The sequence below is a fragment of the Hyperolius riggenbachi genome, chromosome 2 (genome assembly GCF_040937935.1).
Source record: "Hyperolius riggenbachi isolate aHypRig1 chromosome 2, aHypRig1.pri, whole genome shotgun sequence".
Lineage (NCBI taxonomy): Eukaryota > Metazoa > Chordata > Amphibia > Anura > Hyperoliidae > Hyperolius > Hyperolius riggenbachi.
The window spans coordinates 47,677,253-47,698,809 of record NC_090647.1 but is presented as its reverse complement, the minus strand read 5'-3'; the positions used below and the strand labels follow the sequence as shown (position 1 = coordinate 47,698,809).

General features: G+C 46.6%; 1 protein-coding gene across 8 annotated transcripts in view; it reads right to left on the bottom strand.

Moving 5' to 3' along the window:
- The window catches only part of PICALM (phosphatidylinositol binding clathrin assembly protein), a 158,206-nt gene that overhangs the window by 55,031 nt on the left and 81,618 nt on the right, over positions 1 to 21,557 (bottom strand). For all 8 annotated transcript variants that reach the window (XM_068266736.1, XM_068266739.1, XM_068266738.1 and 5 more), the window contains exons 7-10: positions 21,411 to 21,517; positions 19,647 to 19,688; positions 5,350 to 5,435; positions 1,495 to 1,618 (exon numbers count right to left, since the gene is read on the bottom strand). In XM_068266736.1, coding sequence (XP_068122837.1) covers positions 1,495 to 1,618; positions 5,350 to 5,435; positions 19,647 to 19,688; positions 21,411 to 21,517 — 359 coding nt within the window. The remainder of the gene's footprint in view (positions 1 to 1,494; positions 1,619 to 5,349; positions 5,436 to 19,646; positions 19,689 to 21,410; positions 21,518 to 21,557) is intronic.

Here is a 21,557-nt window from a genome sequence, read left to right as displayed (position 1 = left end):
AGGGCTGATAAGAAGCAGGCTGAGCAGTGCAGAATGAAACAGAGAGCAGGGTAGGTCTTTTCTCTAATGTTCCCACTGATCTATATGGTAAAATACATGAGGGCGCTTCGTGCCTGAGGTCAGTGATATGAGGCAGGGATTAAGGGGTCCTTACACTGGTCGATTTCAGCCATCAATCGATTCTATAGAAATCGATTCGCGGCCGATTTCGATAGATTCGATCTGACAGGATGGAAAATCTAGGTTGCGCTGGCCCATAGAGTTGCATTGGATCTAATGATCCTATAATGCATTTAGATCAATTTCCAATAGATTTAATTTTGAAATCTATTGGAAATCTGTTCCTAGTGTGTGGCAAACATCAGATGGATTCCTGTCAGATTGGACTTGTCAGGCATCTGCCAGAAATCTGATGGTCGAATATGCTACAAATCGATAAGTGTATGGCCACCTTTAGACTGTAAGCTCCTGAGGTCAGTGATATGAGGCAGGTATTAGTATGTAAGCCCCTGAGGTCAGTGATATGAGGCAGGGATTAGATTGTAAGCCCCTGAGGTCAGTGACATGAGGCAGGGATTAGTCTAAGGCCCTGAGGTCAGTGATATGAGGCAGGGATTAGTCTAAGCCCCTGAGGTCAGTGATATGAGGCAGGGATTAGTCTGTAAACTCCTGAGGTCAGTGATATGAGGCAGGGATTAGTCTGTAAGCCCCTGAGGTCAGTGACATGAGGCAGGGATTAGTCTAAGGCCCTGAGGTCAGTGATATGAGGCAGGGATTAGTCTAAGCCCCTGAGGTCAGTGATATGAGGCAGGGATTAGTCTAAGGCCCTGAGGTCAGTGATATGAGGCAGGGATTAGTCTGTAAACTCCTGAGGTCAGTGATATGAGGCAGGGATTAGTCTAAGGCCCTGAGCTCAGTGATATGAGGCAGGGATTAGTCTGTAAACTCCTGAGGTCAGTGATATGAGGCAGGGATTAGTCTGTAAGCCCCTGAGGTCAGTGATATGAGGCAGGGATTAGTCTGTAAGCCCCTGAGGTCAGTGATATGAGGCAGGGATTAGTATGTAAGCCCCTGAGGTCAGTGATATGAGGCAGGGATTAGTCTGTAAACTCCTGAGGTCAGTGATATGAGGCAGGGATTAGATTGTAAGCCCCTGAGGTCAGTGATATGAGGCAGGGATTAGTATGTAAGCCCCTGAGGTCAGTGATATGAGGCAGGGATTAGTATGTAAGCCCCTGAGGTCAGTGACATGAGGCAGGGATTAGATTGTAAGCCCCTGAGGTCAGTGATATGAGGCAGGGATTAGTCTAAATTCCTGAGGTCAGTGATATGAGGCAGGGATTAGTCTAAGCTCCTGAGGTCAGTGACATAAGGAAAGGGGGGCTGCATCTCCCACATAAGACGCCTGTAGGCATGTGCCTACAATGCCTTATGGAAAATCCAGGCCTGGACAAGTGAGTGTCATAGCGAGCTGTGCACGCCGGGTGAAATTACCTTTAAAGCTTTTAACTGAGCCTGCTCTTCCTCCAGTGCTGCCTGCCTCTCCCTCTCATCCACTCTGGTGAGAGACAGGCCTGTGCTGGCCAGCGATGACACCGCATTGGAAAGCGTGGTCGCCCTGCAAGAAAAAAACACATCAGGTTAGCCAAGCAATGAACAGTAACCAAACAGTGACCCAGTGTCATTGTGCTAAGCACATATGTCTTCCTATAGTGTAAAATCTTTCCGAACCATTATTTACAAGCTGAAATTTAACACTGGTGGTGATATCTTTAGTGCAGTCAGGTACAGCTGTGTGTATTGTTTGGTTACTGAGAGTTCCCGAAGCCAGTGGAATTGCCTAACCCTAACAGAGCCCCCAATTGATGTCCAAAACAAACCCCTCAACCGATGCTTCACTGACCCCTCCAACTGATGCTTAACCCTAACTGACACCCCCCCCCCCCCCCCAACTCATGCTCGACTAACCCTATCCAAAAATAGTGAAATTGTTTTGCCACAAAAATCACATCTTTGTTGTTCATGAAAATAAACTGGTCTTGGTTTTATAATCTTTTCACTTGTGCTTTCTCCAGTGTATGTTTTCTCTTCTTGTCTACAAAGAGTCTTTTCAACAACCAGCAAGTAAAAAAAAAAAAAAAAAAGTATAAAAACAGTAGGTAAATTAGGATGTCAGACTAATGTCAGCCTAAAGCCTCGTACACAAGTACGGGTACTGTAGTCTGGCAGGGACTGGTACTAGTTCTCTTGGGTCGAAGTTATGGAGACATAGGACTCAATTCAGTAAGGGCTCGTTTCCACTGGCCGCATTGCCGCGGTGCAATCATCGCACTGCAGCCACCGGTGGGCAGTTTAGTTCCCGGTGCGATGCGGCACGGTTCAATACTACCGCTATAGGGCTCGGATGCGTGCTGCGGAAAACTGCAGCATGCAAGCCATATTTTTAGCCGTGTTGCATCGCGAATGAAAATTTGCATCAATGGAAACAGATCCATAGGTTAACATTAGCGGCAGTTTAAATGCGATGTGGTGCAATGATCCCACCGCAAGTAGTGGAAACGGACCCTTAGACCTGTTAGGTAAAAAAAATTTCATGTGAGGTAAATTACCTCGTGATATACACATATCTAGCTTGTGTAGGTAGCTTTACAGGGTACTTCTTGGGTGAGTAAACATGAATATCTGAGCCTGCCCCAGCTAGAATATGAAGCAATGCTGCAGACCACTACAATTCTGTCACTTTTGTTTGAATAAACCATTAGTTATGGGAAGGCCCTGAATTCGCTGAGTAAGACTTCAGGTCTCGGTAACAATGCAGCGCAGATGATAAATACTGTATCATCAGGAGTCTGAAATCAATAGCTGGGATGACTACCACAAGGCAGCGGAAAAAGAGCGATATTATGAATAACCAGTCGGTGAAGAACAATAAAAATCAATTAGCCTGCATGCATATTTATTCGGGTCTCGTGGGCAGAATTCTCCATCCTGTTGGAGGGCGGCCAGGAGGGCGTCGGCTGGCTGCCGCTTCAGGATGTTTGCTATAAACAATCTTCACAAATCTAATCTGTTCCGGTAAATGTTCTGCAGAGATCTTCCAGTGTGGGAGGAGAGCTGGGGCTGTCAGCACAGGAGTGACAGGGGCTTTCATTGAAACCTTAAAAGTGGCCATACATCAAGCAACTTCATTCAATTCTTATAATCGACTCAGAAGAAAACTGGTGCTGCCAAGAGCATCCCTGATCGACGTTGCGACCAATTTTGGGCCGTTTTAACATTTTAGACAAGGGGACAGAGAGGCGATGTCACTAGGCCAATTCCCGCGACATTTCATGCAGAATCAGTCTGCAGTATATGGGCAGCCGATAGATCGCTCTCTGTTCAGATTCGATCGGAGAGATCTGTTTCTTGGTCGAATCTGCCCATCATCACTAGATGCATAGCCACGTAAAGATGGCCATATACTGGTTAATTTTCTTTCTCGATATTCCGTTGATTCAATTATTAAATCAAATCTTCTAAAAATCAATGAACCAAACCATTCCTGTACATTTGATGTTCGTGGTGGATGGAAGATTTCGCTCAACCGGTGACCGGTCCGGAGCATGTTGCTAGCCACATTCGTTTTCGCAACGAGTGGCGTGCAGTGTACAGAGCGAAGCCTAAACTTGCATGTTCACCATCGCCCCTCCCCCATATCCTCTCTCTACTGCCGGGTGCTCCTCCCTGCCGCCCGTATCACATCACAAATGCTAGAGACTGAACACTAGGTGTCTCTGCTGGTCATGAAAGGTATGTTCCACATTGTCCCTAGTGTTTGGCCTCTAGTATTGGTCAGTTGAGAGAAGACAGCGCATGTCTTCTCTTTACTACCGAAGGCTCCTCCCTGTGGCTTCTCTCCCGTGTACCTGTGCGAGGCTAAAGGCCATTGTGGCATATACTGTATGTGACCACTTACGTAACCACCAGCAGCCTGCAGTGTTTGGAGCTGGCGCTGTTCTCCCAACTTACCCAGCCCCCTGCACGTCATTCCTGCGCCACTGCATAGAACAGAACACGCTGCTCCCTTGCAAGTGACATGTCTGCACAGCCTCGGCCCTGCAATGTGTCTGAGTGATTGTGTCCCAATCCCAGTCAGTTGACATTGATTGAGCGTGTGCGCAGACTGTAAGATTCTGAGGTAACAGATCACAGATGTGTGAGTAAACACATGCACAGCTATGAGCGGAAGTTGTGTTTTTCTCTTGTTAGACATGCCCAGCAGGATAGAGTATACGTGTAATATAGATACTGGGGGGATCCAGCACTTCTCCAGTGGAGTAAAATCAGTAAAAGAATTATAAAGACACTATTGACCAGGAGACAACCTGTGTGTGATTTAGCATAAATATGTAAGTCAGAGTAACCCTTTAAATATGGAACATTTATAATGGTTGGCAGCAGGATGGGTTTATAAGAAACTTCCACTATAAAGATCCACCTACACTATCGGGTCAGCTGTTAAAATATTCAAAACACAAGTCATGTAAATACTAAAGCCCCAGGCCCACACTCCGCTTCAAGCAGCGCCAGTGGCCACCAGCTTGTCTGGTTGAACCAGACGCCACCTTTCCATTCCAGCTCAGGTTCTGAAGGTCCCATTCTCTCAACTCATGAATATTCAGAACACAAGTCATGTAAACACTAAAGCCCCAGCCCTACACTTCGCTTCGAGCAGCGCCAGTGGCCACCAGCTTGTCTGGTTGACCCAGACACCTTTCCATTCCAGCTCAAGTTCAGAAGGTCCCACTCTCTCACTCATCCACTCCCGCTCAGAAGGTCCTATTCTCTCACTCATCCACTCCCGCTCAGCTTCAGAAGGTCCCACTCATCCTCTCCCGCTCAGAAGGTCCTATTCACTCACTCATCCACTCCCGCTCAGCTTCAGAAGGTCCCACTCTCTCACTCATCCTCTCCCGCTCAGAAGGTCCTATTCACTCACTCATGCCACTCCCGCTCAGAAGGTCCTATTCACTCACTCATGCCACTCCCGCTCAGAAGGTCCTATTCACTCACTCATGCCACTCCCGCTCAGAAGGTCCTATTCACTCACTCATGCCACTCCCGCTCAGAAGGTCCCACTCTCTCACTCATCAACTCCTGTGCAGAAGGTCCCATTCTCTCAACTAATGAATATTCAGAACACAAGTCATGTAAACACTAAAGCCCCAGGCCTACGCTCCGCGTACAGCAGCGCCAGTGGCCATCTTCCATTCTCTCACTTATCCACTCCCACTCAGATCCTGTTCTCTCACTCATCCACTCCCGCTCTGTAAGTCCCATTATCTCACTCATGGATGAGGCATCTACCTGCTTGCAGCTGTGGAGTCTTTGATCTTCTTCCCTTCCAGAGAGGCTAAATGCTGCTCCAGGGCATCCAGTAGACTGCTTGGAGCCTGCGGAAACAACAGACCTGAATGGTTATCAAATCCTGCACTGAAACCGCTAAAGAATAACTATCACCCAGAATAACTATTCTCATGTTTTCCTATGGTTTACAAAATGCAGCAAAAATCTGACCGGTTTTGGACTAGTCCATTCCTCATGGGGGAGTCTCAGGGTTTTCTTTATTTTCAAAAGCACTTACTGAATGGCAGTTGCTCAGTTCAACTCACAAAAAGTGTGCAAATGAGTAGAAAGGCTGGGCAGAATATGGTATAGATCCTTTCCAAGGTGTGCTTTCATAGAGAATAAAGGAGAGACTGAAAATCCCCCATGAGGCGATTGACCAGACCAAAACCTGTCAGATTTTTACTGCCTACTGTACTGCCTGTAACATAGGAGAAAATTAATTTATAATGCATTTTACTATGGGGGAATCGTATTTCTTCTATGTATGTGTACACATGTATTCTAAATTTATCATTTTCTGCGATTTTGGTCCAATAAAGAGGAATCGTAGTGAATATAATGTTAAAAATTGCTTCTTTACATTATTTATAGATTTAGTCAGTGTTTTCCCATTGTAAGATCTTTCCTCTCCCTGATTTACATTCTGAAATGTATCACTGGAGGTGACACCTTTAGTTCTGCCAGATCTGTGTGGAATGTTCGTTACTGAGAGTTCTATGCACAGAGAGAGATACTGCTTGCTTGGCAGTTAGAAAAAGCCATCATTTCTCACAATGCAATGCCAGGAAACGCTCAGGATTATGGTCATGACATCACACAGAGGTGTTTCACCACAACATCATCAGCCATATGGAACCCCCTCCCCCCCCCCAAATGATCTCTTAGAGAAAAGGTGAAGATTTCTCAGGGGAAAGGGGGTATCAGCTACTGATTGGGATGACGTTTAATCCTGGGTTACAGTTCCTCATTGTGCTACAGTGATGTCAGTTTTTCATAGGAGTAAATGTCATTTTGCAGATGATACACAGTTGACACCATCACATTGTAACTTTTTGAGGCTTTCCCTGGATCAGATCTTTCATGCCTCTGCATAGCGGTTATGACTAGACAGGAAGCTTCGGTCAGCTGTAATACTCACAAGCAGGGGATTTCCACTGTGAATAACATCACCACAGACAGATATTTACAATGTGTCAGAAGCACTCAAACTCCATCACATAGGGGGCCAAAATCTAAAACCATAGTCTATGTCGCGGGCCAAATGGTTTATTAAGATGTAACACTTTATTGAGCAGTCTTAAATGAAGTGGAGTAACTATAGTGACCGTGGGGTGGCCTGCTTCTCCCCCTACTGCAGAGTAGCCATGAACAGTTTAATATTTACCTGCTTCAGTGCTGCTTTGGGGCCTCCTCTGATCTTCCCGACAGCCACACGCTCTATGCTGCATACCTCCGACTCCCAATGCATGTCACATGATCGGAAGCAAGATGTATAGAGCGTGCAGCTGCTAGGAAGAACAGAAGAGACACAATGTAGCGCTGGAGGAGGTAAATATTACACTGCTCCACTGTGCGACTATTTGGGGAGATGGTGTCGGGGGAAGGAGTAGGTAGGTGTGTGTATGCTAATTTCGCAGGGGGGTCCCATGAGTTGTTGCGCACCCAGGAAGCCATAGGATCCAGAGGCTTCCCTCTCCTTAGGCATTTCCTATTTGCCCTGAGCTTCGGGTCGGGTTCACTATAAACTGCTGAGAAGGGCTAAATACAGCACTTTTTGGGTTTTTGTTTCTTTTACATAAAGGAGTCTCCTACATAGCCTGCTATACATGTGTCTGGCATTTTATAGGTTCTTCTGAAAACAGGTTTGTTTTAATGACAGACTGCAGGATATTTTGTAACTCAAAACCCGCTACGTATTTCACATAATCCTGAGTAATAGTCACATGAGAGGACAACGATGCTGCAGTCCAACCTTTTAAGTAGAGTCCATTTGGCTTACAAATGGCGTGAAAAGACTGTGGTGGGTTCATAGGGGACAGAGGCCTGAAGACAGCTTCAGAGGCCAGTAATCACGATCGGACTCCATACCTGCATTTTATGCATATTGCCATTGGTAAAAGATCCCGCCCTTGCAAGTACCGTAGCTAGCGGTGATCATCCCAGTAAGCACCTCCCAGCATCAAATGTGCCCATGCTTAAAGTGTACCCGAGCCGAAGCTTGGGTACAAAATAAGATCCTGACCTAAGAGAGGGAAGTCTCCCGGAAGATTAACAACTAGGCATTGTCGCTTGTATTTGGGCCGCACACCTTCTCTTCATTTAGCGTGGTCACGCAGTAGCCACACCCACACAGCAAGGAGGAGACGCGCGCTTTGTACTTCTGCACTTGCACGGTCACGCTCGTAACAGAGGGAGAGCGCAGGCCCAATGTGGAGGAGGGCTGCAACGTTCAATGACAGGACAACGGACCACCGAGGGAAGCCTCAAAAGGATCCCAAAACTTCCCAAGAATGCGCAGTAGACTGATCACAGCTGAACGGCAGACAGTGGGAGGCCAGCGTGGGACTCACACAAGCTTTTGGGGCTGGAGGAAGGAAAGTATCAAATCTAAACTTTAACATCTCTGGTACACTTTAAATAAAGACACAAACAGGTAAGACCAGCAACAATGGGAGGCACATGCAGCTGCCAGGGTTTAGCAGGGCTTTAGCAGAGTAAAGCTGGCTGCTTTGGCACAGACTCCAGTTCAGATAAATCAGCTGCAGGTAGGAAACAGAAGAAGCAGAGAGTCTCCTGTTCTAATGCATTAGAAAGAGCGAGAACAGTACTATTGACACTCCGCTTCACAGGTCACTGGATTATGGATCATGTAAATCCACGTAAACCGCAGGCAATTTTAAACACAAACAACTCCGCAATGACCTAATGACATTCTCTGCATAAATCCAAGCTGTAGGTTCAATACTGATAATCTGTCACACAACACTGACAGTCTGGCGGTAACTGTAAAGCCAGCGGGGTGATAGGCTACCCTCCACCATCACCTTTCCATACAAACCTACATCATCATCATTTCTTGCCTGATCTACATATTAAAGGGATACTGTAGGGGGGGTCGGGGGAAAATGAGTTGAACTTACCCGGGGCTTCTAATGGTCCCCCGCAGACATCCTGTGTTGGCGAAGCCATTTACCGATGCTCCGGCCCCGCCTCCAGTTCACTTCTGGAATTTCTGACTTTAAAGTCAGAAAACCACTGCGCGTGCGTTGCCGTGACCTCGCTCGCCCTGATGTCACCAGGAGTGTACTGTGCAGACACAGACCATTACGGGTCTGCGCTGTGCGCTTTTGGTGACATCAGCGGGATCGAGGACACGGCAACGCAGGCGCAGTGGTTTTCTGACTTTAAAGTCAGAAATTCCAGAAGTGAACTGAAGGCGGGGCCGGAGCATCAGTGAGTGGCTGCGCCAACACAGGATGTCTGCGGGGGACCATTAGAAGCCCCGGGTAAGTTCAACTCATTTTCCCCCGACCCCCCTACAGTATCCCTTTAAAGCCAAGAAAGGGGGTATTACAGACAGTGGTGAGGATAGCAGGGGGTGTACAAACACCTCCATAATGTGGAAGTGGAGGCAATTTGGGCCACCAACCTACTGTAAAATGCCACTTCAAAACTCAAACAATGAATTTCCCATAAGGGAGGTGTGTGATGCAGTATGCTGTTGCTTAGCTATGGTCCTGTGGAGTGCGCCATCACTGTTCGCTGTTCAAAGAGTCCGCCTTCGGAGGATGGCTCCCAGCCGCAATGCATGCTGGGAGCTACAGTATGTAGATGTGAATACCCGCTAGGTCAGTGATAGGCAAACTTGGCTCTCCAGCTGTTAAGGAACTACAATTCCCACAATGCTTTGCAGGAGTCAACAGCCACAGTCATGATTCATAAAGGCAAATGCATTGTGGGACTTGTAATTCCTTAACAGCTGGAGAGCCAAGTTTGCCTATCACTGCGCTAGGTGCATGCGTTGAGGGGGAATAAAGGAGCAGCTCACCATAGGTAAGCAATGGTGCATCTCCTCCCCCCCCCCCCCCCCCCATAGCATACTGCATCATGAGCCTCCTTTATGCCTGATACACACCATGCCATTTCCTGTCACATGGACAAGTCAAACAGATAACTTTAGACAGGCCCAATCTGATTTCCGACCAGTTTTCTGATCCATTTTCTGATTACTTCTATACAAAATCAGGAAAAACGATCGAGCCTGTCGGAAATAATCGTTTCGATCCGTCTCTGCGATGGGAAATTGCATGGTGTGTATCAGGCATTCTGGGGAGGTTCACCGTAAGAAGGGGAAAAAAAAAAAGTTTGATGGGTGCTTAGTGCACTTGGCCATACATTTGTCAATCAGACACCAGATCGACCATCTGATAGATCCCTATCTGATCGAATCTGATCAAAGTGGGATCTACTGCCCGCCCAAACACTACATATACATTCCCAATACTGGAAATAGTCCTAGACCCCCACATCCCTCTAGCGTGTCTGGTGTCCTTTTGAATTGCCATGGCGAGTGTCTGTACCACGCGACACCAGTTATTGTAGTGATGTCAGATACAAAAGTGAAACCACCGAATCTAACTCCAGGTACCCAAAATTCCCCCAACTCCACGACTAACTCCACAGCCCTGCAGGTGGTACAGGTGGTTACGGTGACAATTTAAAGAAACGCAAGACACAGGAGGAGGGGAGTATTTAGTGAGCCTGTAACCCTGACCACAAGCTAAGGGGGGGGGGGGGGGGGTGCATACACATACACTTGGGTGGGGAAACCAGCCAGGAGTCTGGCGGTTGTTGGGAAATTAAAACCAGTGATGACAGCCATGTAACCGAACTAACCCTTTCAAACAGAGATTTTCCAGCACGCTTGACAGATCCTTTCAGCCAATTTCACCCAGAAAGACGATTGAGTGGCCTTGTTGCAGCATCACTCTCTGCCAGATTTGCTCATTATGATCACATCTGCCATATATCGATGCAGAGGGGCACCTCTAGGTTTTATACAGCAGATAAAAGTGAATCCTGGAGAGAGGCAATTACACGCTCCCTACCAAACCATCCATGAATAGTGCTGCTCAGCAGATGTGGGGTAAGCTAGCAGCAGTAACTGATTACAGAAGCAGATCAATACGCTGGGATTAATGACAAACTCCCTATGCACTACAGGAAGATCACTGTGCATCAGAAGATGGTTCTGAGCACATGTGTGCAGCTGCAGACCAGACATCTGGGCCAGCCTTTCACACAGTGCAGTGCTTGCCGGCAAATACTAAGGAGAATGCACAGCCAATGCCAAATGATAAAATCATCCTCCAAATGCATTCCTCTGGCCATGAGACAGCAGATTACAGCATTGAGTCACCCCCTCCCGACAGATGCCTGAGAGCTGCACTGTCTACAGCAACTAGACTTCTGTGTCAATTACCCAACCTGCAAATGCCATCCGAGTGCAGCACACACCTCCTTCCACTCGGACACAGTAACCCTGCTACCCAACCTGCAAATACCACCCTCACATGCTGCAGAGCACAGCACACAGCTCCTTCCCTTCTGACACAGTAACCCTGCTACCCTACCTGCAAATTCCATCCCAGTACAGCACACAGCTCCTTCCCTTCTGACATAGTAACCCGGCTACCCTACCTGCAAATACCATCCTCACATGCTGCAGAGCACAGCACACAGCTCCTTCCCGTCTGACATAACCCGGCTACCCAACCTGCAAATACCATCCTCACATGCTGCAGAGCACAGCACACAGCTCCTTCCCTTCTGACATAGTAACCCGGCTACCCTACCTGCAAATACCATCCTCACATGCTGCAGAGCACAGCACACAGCTCCTTCCCTTCTGACACAGTAACCCTGCTATCCTACCTGCAAATACCATCCTCACATGCTGCAGAGCACAGCACACAGCTCCTTCCCTTCTGACACAGTAACCCTGCTATCCTACCTGCAAATACCATCCTCACATGCTGCAGAGCACAGCACACAGCTCCTTCCCTTCTGACATAGTAACCCTGCTATCCTACCTGCAAATACCATCCTCACATGCTGCAGAGCACAGCACACAGCTCCTTCCACTCAGACATAGTAACCCTGCTACCCTACCTGCAAATTCCATCCCAGTACAGCACACAGCTCCTTCCCTTCTGACATAGTAACCCGGCTACCCTACCTGCAAATACCATCCTCACATGCTGCAGAGCACAGCACACAGCGCCTTCCCTTCTGACATAACCCTGCTACCCAACCTGCAAATACCATCCTCACATGCTGCAGAGCACAGCACACAGCTCCTTCCCTTCTGACACAGTGACCCTGCTATCCTACCTGCAAATACCATCCTCACATGCTGCAGAGCACAGCACACAGCTCCTTCCCTTCTGACACAGTGACCCTGCTATCCTACCTGCAAATACCATCCTCACATGCTGCAGAGCACAGCACACAGCTCCTTCCCTTCTGACATAGTAACCCAGCTATCCTACCTGCAAACACCATCCTCACATGCTGCAGAGCACAGCACACAGCTCCTTCCCTTCTGACATAACCCCGCTACCCAACCTGCAAATACCATCCTCACATGCTGCAGAGCACAGCACACAGCTCCTTCCCTTCTGACATAGTAACCCGGCTACCCTACCTGCAAATACCATCCTCACATGCTGCAGAGCACAGCACACAGCTCCTTCCCTTCTGACATAGTAACCCGGCTACCCAACCTGCAAATACCATCCTCACATGCTGCAGAGCACAGCACACAGCTCCTTCCCTTCTGACATAGTAACCCGGCTACCCAACCTGCAAATACCATCCTCACATGCTGCAGAGCACAGCACACAGCTCCTTCCCTTCTGACACAGTAACCCTGCTACCCTACCTGCAAATTCCATCCCAGTACAGCACACAGCTCCTTCTCTTCTGACATAACACTGCAATCTGCGAGTTACTGATTGTACAGAAAGGAAACATGTAGGAATTCTGCAGTCAGCATGCTCCAAATAGCAGCAGCAGCTCTGGAAGGCTCATACAACAGCTGCTGTTCATTTACTTGTTTCCTGTATCCATACAACAAGCCTAAAAATATGCAGCAATATTTTACAGAATACAGCAGCAGATCCCTTTGGTGGGAATTGAAAGCCAGATCCTTAAAGAGAACCCGAGCCACAGATACTTACCCAAGGAGAAGGAAGATCCTAATGAGGCTACCCTCGTTGGCCTCCCCTGATGCCCGGTACTTTCCAGCTGTTTGGGGCCTTCTGGCAGGCAGGAGCACGGCCGTACTGTAGCCACGGAAGCGCAGCCGTGCCTGTGCGGTAGCACGCTCCCACTCCTGCACAAGCGGTTCTAACTTACTGCGGAGGCACGGCCGTACTTGGGCAGGCGCCCAGGACAGCAAGGAATGCCTCATTAGGATGCAGAGGCCCCCCTCTTCTTAGGTAAGAATGTGGTTTTGTACCCAAGGAGATTGTATATCTTCTTAGTCCTGAAAATTAATTTATTACTTTTTATTTATTTTTTTAGAATTCCAGTTTTATCTTTTCAAAAACTAAAAAAAGTAGGTTTAATGTTGTATTGTCTCATATGAATGCCACAGTCTCTCTCACAGTGTCTGCATCCCAGTGAAAAAAATATATGAACTACTGACCCTTTTTTATCTATCCCCTGCACTCAAAAGCTGTTCTCTACCAGGAAAGAGTTTCATGGCTGTAATTCCTCATCAGTGAGGGAGGGTTGGCTATCCGGAGAAACTGTTGCTTACGTCAAGGGTTACCGTAATTTTTTCAGGCAGAAAAAAAAAAAAAAGAACACAGCCTAGTTATATGTATGCTTGGCAGTGTACATACATGACTGTCTCATGTCACATGGCTCCCAGGGTAAACTTTCAACTGACAAAAGAACAATCTTTAAACGATGCCTGAACTGAGGGGGGTTAGGGAGGCTATCATATTAATTTCCTTTTAAACAATGCAGATTTCCAGACTGTCCTGCTGATCCTCTGCCTCCAATACTCTTATCCATAGACCCTGAACAAGCAGGCAGATCAAAGGTTTCTGCTTGAAGCCTGACTGGATTAGCTGCATGCTTGTTTCAGGTGTGCGATTCAGACACTACTGCAGCTAAAGAGATGTGCAGGACAGCCAGGCAACTAGTATCTTAAAAAATATGAATATGGCAGCCTTTATATCTCTCTCAGTTCAGTTGTCTTTAAAGTGAACCAGAGACAAAGCAGCCTCACATATTTTACCATAAATATCAGTGGGAACATTAGAGAAAACACCTACCCTGCTCTCTGTTTCATTCTTCACTGCTCAGCCTGCTTGTTATCAGCCCTGATAAAATTCCTGACTGAGCATTCAGTCTGGCATTGCTCAGGAATCATTATCTTATAAAAAAACACAAATGAGACCGAGAGCCCGATATGGTGCAGTATGTCGGTACAAGATGAGGCAAATGTAGATCAACAATAGATATACTCACAAGGTTGGGTGACCACACAGGCAACCACTGGAACGGCAGGTGGGGAGAATTATAACCTGACCCCACTCAGGTATTAAAATATCGCTCTCTGTAGACAGGATAAAACAGATGGGGATGCACCCCTCCACCCAGAGTGGACTTAATCAATGGAGTAATAGAACACAGCAGAGGCGCCAGGAAAGAATAAAATATTTAAAAACAGTTTAAAAGGAGGGATGTAGGTGGATTCACCTCCCTCAGGTAAAGACCAGCCAATGAGCCGTTGGTAAACAACAATACAATTTGTTGGGGATTCTCCAAAAAACGCAACGCGTTTCACGGGCAAAGCTCCCGCTTCATCAGGCAATCAGAACGGAGAAAACACATTAGTAGGTCAATTTCTGTTAAGAACACCTCTGTACTGTAGCGTTCTTAACAGAAATTTACCTACTAATGTGTTTTCTCCGTTCTGATTGCCTGATGAAGCGGGAGCTTTGCCCGTGAAACGCGTTGCATTTTTGGGAGAATCCCCAATAAATTGTATTGTTGTTTACCAACGGCTCATTGGCTGGTCTTTACCTGAGGGAGGTGAATCCACCTACATCCCTCCTTTTAAACGTTTTTTAAATATTTTATTCTTGCCTGGCGCCTCTGCTGTGTTCTATTATTCCAGGAATCATTATAGCTGGGTCATTATACCGTGTTTCCCCGAATATAAATCATCCCCTGAAAATAAGACCTAGCTTCTATATCGAGTGTCCTTGAAATATAAGACATCCTCCGTAAATAAACCCTAGTGGCTGTGAACCTGGCGGGGACATGGTCGGCGCTGGGGTCCTGCTCACTTCGGCACCCCCCCCCCCCCCCGATCTACATCCCGCCCGCTCGCCCGCTTTACCACATCTGTGCATTGCTCCTGGCCCCTCCGTTACAAAGCCGGATCCCTCCGCTGTTCATCCCTGGCATAATTCAAACCGCTGATCAGCGCATAAAAGGCAGTTACTGCAGTCCCGTAACAGCGCCGCCCTCTACAGGAAGTAAACAAAGACCACTTCCTGTATACGGCAGTGCTTACCAGACTGCATTAGCCGCCTTCACCGCTGATCGGCGGTTTGAATTATGCCAGGGATGAACAGCGGAGGGATCCGGCTTTGTAACAAAGGGGCCAGGAGCCATGCACAGATGTGGTAAAGCGGGCGAGCAGGTGGGCAGGTGAGGGAGGGAATCTGCTTGTATACAGGGGAAATCTGCCTATATACAGGGGGATCTGGCAATTTACAAGGTGAATCTGCCTATATACAGGGGGATCTGGCCATATACAGGGGGAATCTGCCTATATACAGGGGGATCTGGCCATATACAGGGGGAATCTTCCTATATACAGGAGGGATCTGGCCATATACAGAGGGATCTGCCTGTATACAGAGGGAATAGGACTAAATACTAAAAGGGGATCTGGCTACCCTCACAAAATATAAGACCTCCCTGAAGATAAGCCCTAGCACATATTTTGAAAGAAAAATTAATATGACAGTGTCTTATTTTCGGGGAAACACCGTAGCAGAGCCACAAGAAGGCAGGCTAGGGCTTGAAAAGACATCAAAGACCTAGAATGATCCCCGACTGAATGCTCAGTCTGGGATTTTATCAGGGCTGATAAGAAGCAGGCTGAACAGTGAAGAATGAAGCAGAGAGCAGGGTGGGTGTTTTCTCTAATGTTCCCACTGATATATCTGGTAAAATACATGAGGGTGCTTCATCTCTGGCTCACTTTAAAGAAAATCACATACACGAGGCAGGGGGCAGGAAAGGAGCGGGGCTCTCGATGCAACAAGTTAGACTGTCACACATGGGCAGGTGCAGAAGTGGCAGGATGCTTGTACTACCACATACAGGAGCTGTAACATCAAATGTAGGACGGCCGAAGGCACTAGTTTGTCATCATGCGATTATAAATCATGCTGCCGCATCAGCCACAAAACTTTTCCAACATGTTCGGATGTATGCCTAAGATAACCAGCATTTTCAAGGTCTATGTTCAATCTTGCACAGGACATCTTCACTCCAAGGCTCATATGAAATTAAATTTTTCATGCGCATTATCTCCTAGGAGATAACTTTCATTTTCTCTTTAAATTAACTCTTCAGCATTATACAATTAAAAAAGTACCCAAACGTTGGAGAAAAGGTGCTATCAAATTTAGTGTTTTCTTGCTTGTTGGTGAGTTAAAAAGCATTTTATGACAAGTTGAGAAAAGATCACCTAGGAGAAATCTCAGGAGAAAAAGTCACTAGCCAGATGTTTACCTGGCAGCTTGTCAGGTAAACATCAGCTTGAGTACTTCCTGGTTCGCGGCTTAGCTTCTGATTGGAGGAAGCTAGCGGAAGCGGAGAGCAGCTGGGGGAGCCACACTATGGAGGAGGCGGGGAAAACTGATTGACAGGCTGCCAGGTACACATCAGGCTAGAGACAAGCAAATTGTCGCTAGCCTGCCGCTATTTATCGGGGGACAAGAGGGCATGGGGGGACTGGCAGCGGCAGAAGAACACAGAGGCATGTCATGGTGCACAGAACATGCCTCTGTGTCCTATTAAGATTTAATAAATCCACCTCAGGTTCTCTTTAAAGAGTTCACTTTGAGTTAGGCTGCAGGATGGACAACTTCATACAGGCATGAAAAACGGGTCTCTCCATTTCAGTAGTCAGATTGGTTAGTGTTAAAGTGGATCCGAGGTGAACTTTTACTCATTGCATAATTGTGTTCCTTTCCTATTGTTTATAGGGCATTCCTCAAGCCAAATACCGTTTTGTTTTAATACTGTAATTCCCTATAAACTCAATAAACCACGTCCATAGATTTTCAGAGAGCGTTGGAAGTAGCAAGGGCTCATGGGAGCTCAGTCTGGGCAGGAGGAGGTGGTGGTGGTGTTACTAGCCATTGATTTCACAGGCTGAGTGCTCAAGATGCAGACAAGCCTGCCTCTGTGTAATGTTTACAAACAACATGGCTGCTGTCATTGTATCAAAGGAAGAAATAATAATTTTCTATTAAAGCTGTTTGCAGTTAGATTTGCTGTGTAAACCATCTAAACTTTAGATAAGATATATAGACAAGTTACTTGTTATAGTTAGTTTTTCATCTCTGATCCGCTTTAAGGTCATACACAATTTCTTCCATCAATGTCTGTCCAACTGATCATTAAAGGGATACATAATCAAAAAAAAAAAAAATGATTTTTACTCACCTGGGGCTTCCCTCAGGCCCCTGCAGCTGTCCGGAGCCCTCGCAGCCCCGCTCCGATCCTTCTGTCCCTGCAGGCGGCCACTTCAGGGTTCGGCGTCAGCCGCCGACAGGCTGGGAACGCGAGTGATTCTTCGCGTTCCCAGCCATAATACATCGCCCCCTATGCTGCTATTGCGGCAAGAAGGCAATAGCAGCATAGGGGGCGATATATTGTGGCTGGGAACGCGAAGAATCACATTTGCGTTCCCAGCCTGCCGGCGGCGGTCGCCGAACCCGGAAGTGGCCACCGGCAGGGACAGAAGGATCGGAGTGGGGCTGCGAGGGCTCCGGACAGCTGCAGGGGGCTGAGAGAAGCCCCAGGTGAGTAAAAATCATTTTTTTTTTCGCTTAAGTATCCCTTTAAATCAAAATGATCAATTGTACCAGATGGAAGATATACATTAGGTACTCTTAAACTCCTAGTTTCTCAATGCATGGTACGGGTACCCCAGAGGGTCCTCAGGCTTGATATACACAACCAAGAACAAATTTAGAGTTTTAGAAAATTCTAAATCTTATTTATAACACCACCAAATTAGTATTTTAGCTAATTAAAAGCAATAGTAAATGCTTGAAAATTGTTTAGAACCAATTATAATTAACTACGATTAAATATATATTTGTCAAGGGGTACTTCTGATAATGTTTCTATGCCAGGGGCTACTTGGTGAGTACAGGGTTTTAAAAAGGGTACATACCAATAAAATGTTACTGCTCTAACTGAAACCAACACTAGCTCAAAAACAGCGGCACAAATTATACTTGTATACTATCCACTCTACCTTATTACTACAAGCACCTGAAACTGTGTAATTAGATGGGAAAATAAAAACCTGAATCACTCAACAACTTGGTGAACGCACACTACTAAACTCTACATAATGTTTGCAACCTCTAATCGCTGCCTGGATATAGATTTTAAATTTAAATTTAATTGGCTCCTGATCCTGTGAGCCAATCACAGTGACCACTGAGTAAAAGTAGAAAAAAAGGATCTGGTCTTAAAGCGGACCCGCTGTTTCTGCTTCCCACTTTTATGGAAGCAGACATTGTTAACATCCTGTGCGTTCAAATGAGCTTATCTGCAAACTCTGTCATGGCAGTCATGTGACACGGGATAGATCAAATTACCACTTGTGATTAGACACAAATGAGGGGGAATTTAACTCTCTAAATACATACAGGGTTCATTTCTCTATGTTTTCCTTCTGTCCTGTGCAAGAGTTCAGGTCCACCTTAACTACTTGATGACCCAGCCTTTACCCCCCTTAAGGACCAGCGCTGTTTTAGCTGATCTGTGCTGGGTGGGCTCTACAGCCCCCAGCACAGATCAAACACCAGGCAGAGCGAGCAGATCGCCCCCCCTTTTTCCCCACTAGTGGTATGATGTGCTGGGGGGGGGGGGGGTCTGATCGCTCCTGCATGCGTGTGGGTGGCGGGGGGTGCACCACCTCAAAGCCCCCTCCACCGCAGAATTCCCCCCCTCCCTCTTTGCCCTGGAGATCGGAGGCTGCACAGGAACGGATCTGTCCTGTGCAGCCTCTAACAGGCTACTGCCTGTCATGTGACAGCGATCCCCGGCCGCTGATTGGCCAGGAATCACTGATCTAGTACAACGCTGCTACTGTTAGCAGCGTTGTACAAATGTAAACAAAGTGGATTATTTCCGCTTGTGTTTACATTTAGCCTGCGAGCCGCGATCGGCGGCCCGCAGGCTATTCACGGAGCCCCCCGCCGTGCTTCCTGATTAATTAGCCTGCAGCCAGCTGGTCCTGCAGCTGCCACTTTGCCGACGCGCGTTATGAGTGCGCGGTCGGCAAGTGGTTAAAGGAGGAAGCAGTTACAATCTGACAGAACCGACAGGTTTTGGACTTTTTCATCTCCTCATGGGGGAGATCAAAAAATCAATTTTACCATGTCGCATCACTTCTGTTACACTTAAAGGGTACCTGTACTGAGTAAAATTATTTAAAATAAACACATGAAGTAACTTCAAATGAACATTAAATAGTTACCTTGCCATCAGTTCCTCTCAGAAGCTCACCATTTTCTTCTGACAATGATCCCTTCCAGTTCTGACATTTTGTCAGAACTAAAATATAACAGTTGCTGTCAGTTATATATCAGTTGCTGTCAGTTATAGCTGAGTGAACAACTGATGTGCTCGGTAATGTCCATGTTTCCCTATGGCTCAAGTGGGCGATGTTACAGTTTAACAGTGTGCTGACCAGAAAGCTGTTATTTGGTAATGGCCATTTTCAAAATGGAGGACGGAGAATTCCATTGATCACAGTGGACAAACAGGATGCAGGAGAGGAAAAAGAGATTGAGGAGTAGACTACACGGGAGGTAAGTGTGACTTGTGTATGTTTATTTTGACTTTTAATTTTCAGTTCAGGTTTTCTTTAAAGATCACCTTAACATAACTGAAAGCTAAATATTCTTTACCTGAGACAGATCCGGTATATCTCCTCTGTCAATCCCGACTTGCTAAAGAAAATAAAAATAATAAAATCAGAAGCTGAATATTACAGAGAGAAACAGTGGTCAGTATTCTGGAACATGCACATGCCTGGCAACGTTCAAAAATCTATTACCAAATACACGACTTTAAAAGTGAAACTTTATACGTCTCACACAGATTTACACAAAGTGTAATATAAGAAAAAAAAAAGTGCCCCTGGGGAGTACTTACCTCCAAGAGGGGGAAGCCCCTGGTTCCTAAAGAGGCTTTCCCCCCTTCCTCCTCATTAGCAGAGATTCCAGCACGGGCTCCCCCATGAAAATCCGCCTACAAGCTGGTCAGCAGTGTGCGCAGGTGCAGTGGTAGTCCGGCTCCAGACCAATAGCAATCCTGCCTCGCGCAGGCGCACTAGCGGCTTTTAGTTTGCGCCCCGGAGGAAATGGCCGAGCCCAACGGGTCCTGTGCAGGCGCGAGGTATCTGCGTCTGTGCAGTAGAGCAGATACGATTGGGCTTGGCGATTTTTGGCGAAGCCCATTGGAAAGCAGTCACTGCGTCTGCGCGAGGCGCGTCATAGGACTGCTATGGATGCTGAGAGTTTGGCGTCTCTGCACTGGATCGCCCTGGCTAAGGAGGAACAGGGGAAGCCTCTTTAGGATACAGAGGCCTCCCCCCCCCTTCCTGAGATAAGTACCCCCTAGTGGGGGGTTTTCATTACAGGTGTACTTTGAGGTGCCCATTAATTATACAATCCTGATTGTCCAATCATACCACTTCTATGCAATATTAGGGACTACCTAAAGCCTACATACAAAGTGTATTTTACCCGTCTACTAAATAGATTTGGTAAGATTGTACAATCAGGATTGTATCATTGATGGGCACCTTTGGATTTGTGAATCAAAATGCTTAGCCATTGCTTAAACCAGGTACGCCCGCTAGAGGACAGTCTGAAAAAACAATGCGATTGGGGCTGCTCGAGCATTGTTATGCATCCCACAAGTCAGATCCTCAAAGTGGATCCGAGATAAATTTTTACTCATTGCATAATTGTGTTCCTTTCCTATTGTTTATAGGGCATTCCTCAAGCCAAATACTTTTTTGTTTTGTTTTAATACTCTAATTCCCTATAAACTAAACAAGCCTCGCCCACAGCTCCTTTTGTGCCTTGGCACTGTAGCAAGGGATTATGGGAGCTCAGTCTGGGCAGGAGGAGATTACTAGCCAGAGATTTCAGAGGCAGCAGGGAGGAGGAGATGGGACTGAATTTACACACAGGCAAGCAGATAGCATCGCCAGCCCTCAGCCTGTGACAATGTGACAAACAGAACATGGCTGCCCTCATTGTATCACTGGAAGAAATAATCCATATTCTGTTAAAGCTGTTTGCAGCTAGATATGCTGTGTAAACTATCTAAACTTTAGATAAGATATATAGACAAGTTACTTGTTATAGTTAGTTTTTCATTTCGGATCCGCTTTAAACAATGTCAGGTGGCTGCTGTACACACTAAATGAGCAAACGATCAGCCAAAGCAATTGTCTAGTGTGTGTGTGTAGCTTTAAACAATGCATTGAGGGTGCTGTCCTTTGTAACAGTCAGCTGATAAATCATATGATACCTGGATACTGACTGTTTGCGACGGATGTGAAGCATTGGAAGTAGGCAAAACCTGGAAAGGTCCGGTTAGTAAAGAAAAATGTATGTGGGGGGGGGGGGGGGGGGGGGTGTCAATAAAAGGTCAGCTACCTCTGCAACTTTTAGGAACTCAGAAATCCGGGTCATCCTAGTGAGGAACTTCTTGTAGATGTCAAGCCCGTCTTTACACTGAATCTTTTTCATGTCGAAATATTTTTCTAGGAGAGAAAGTTGAACACTGTCATAAAACAGCTCTAC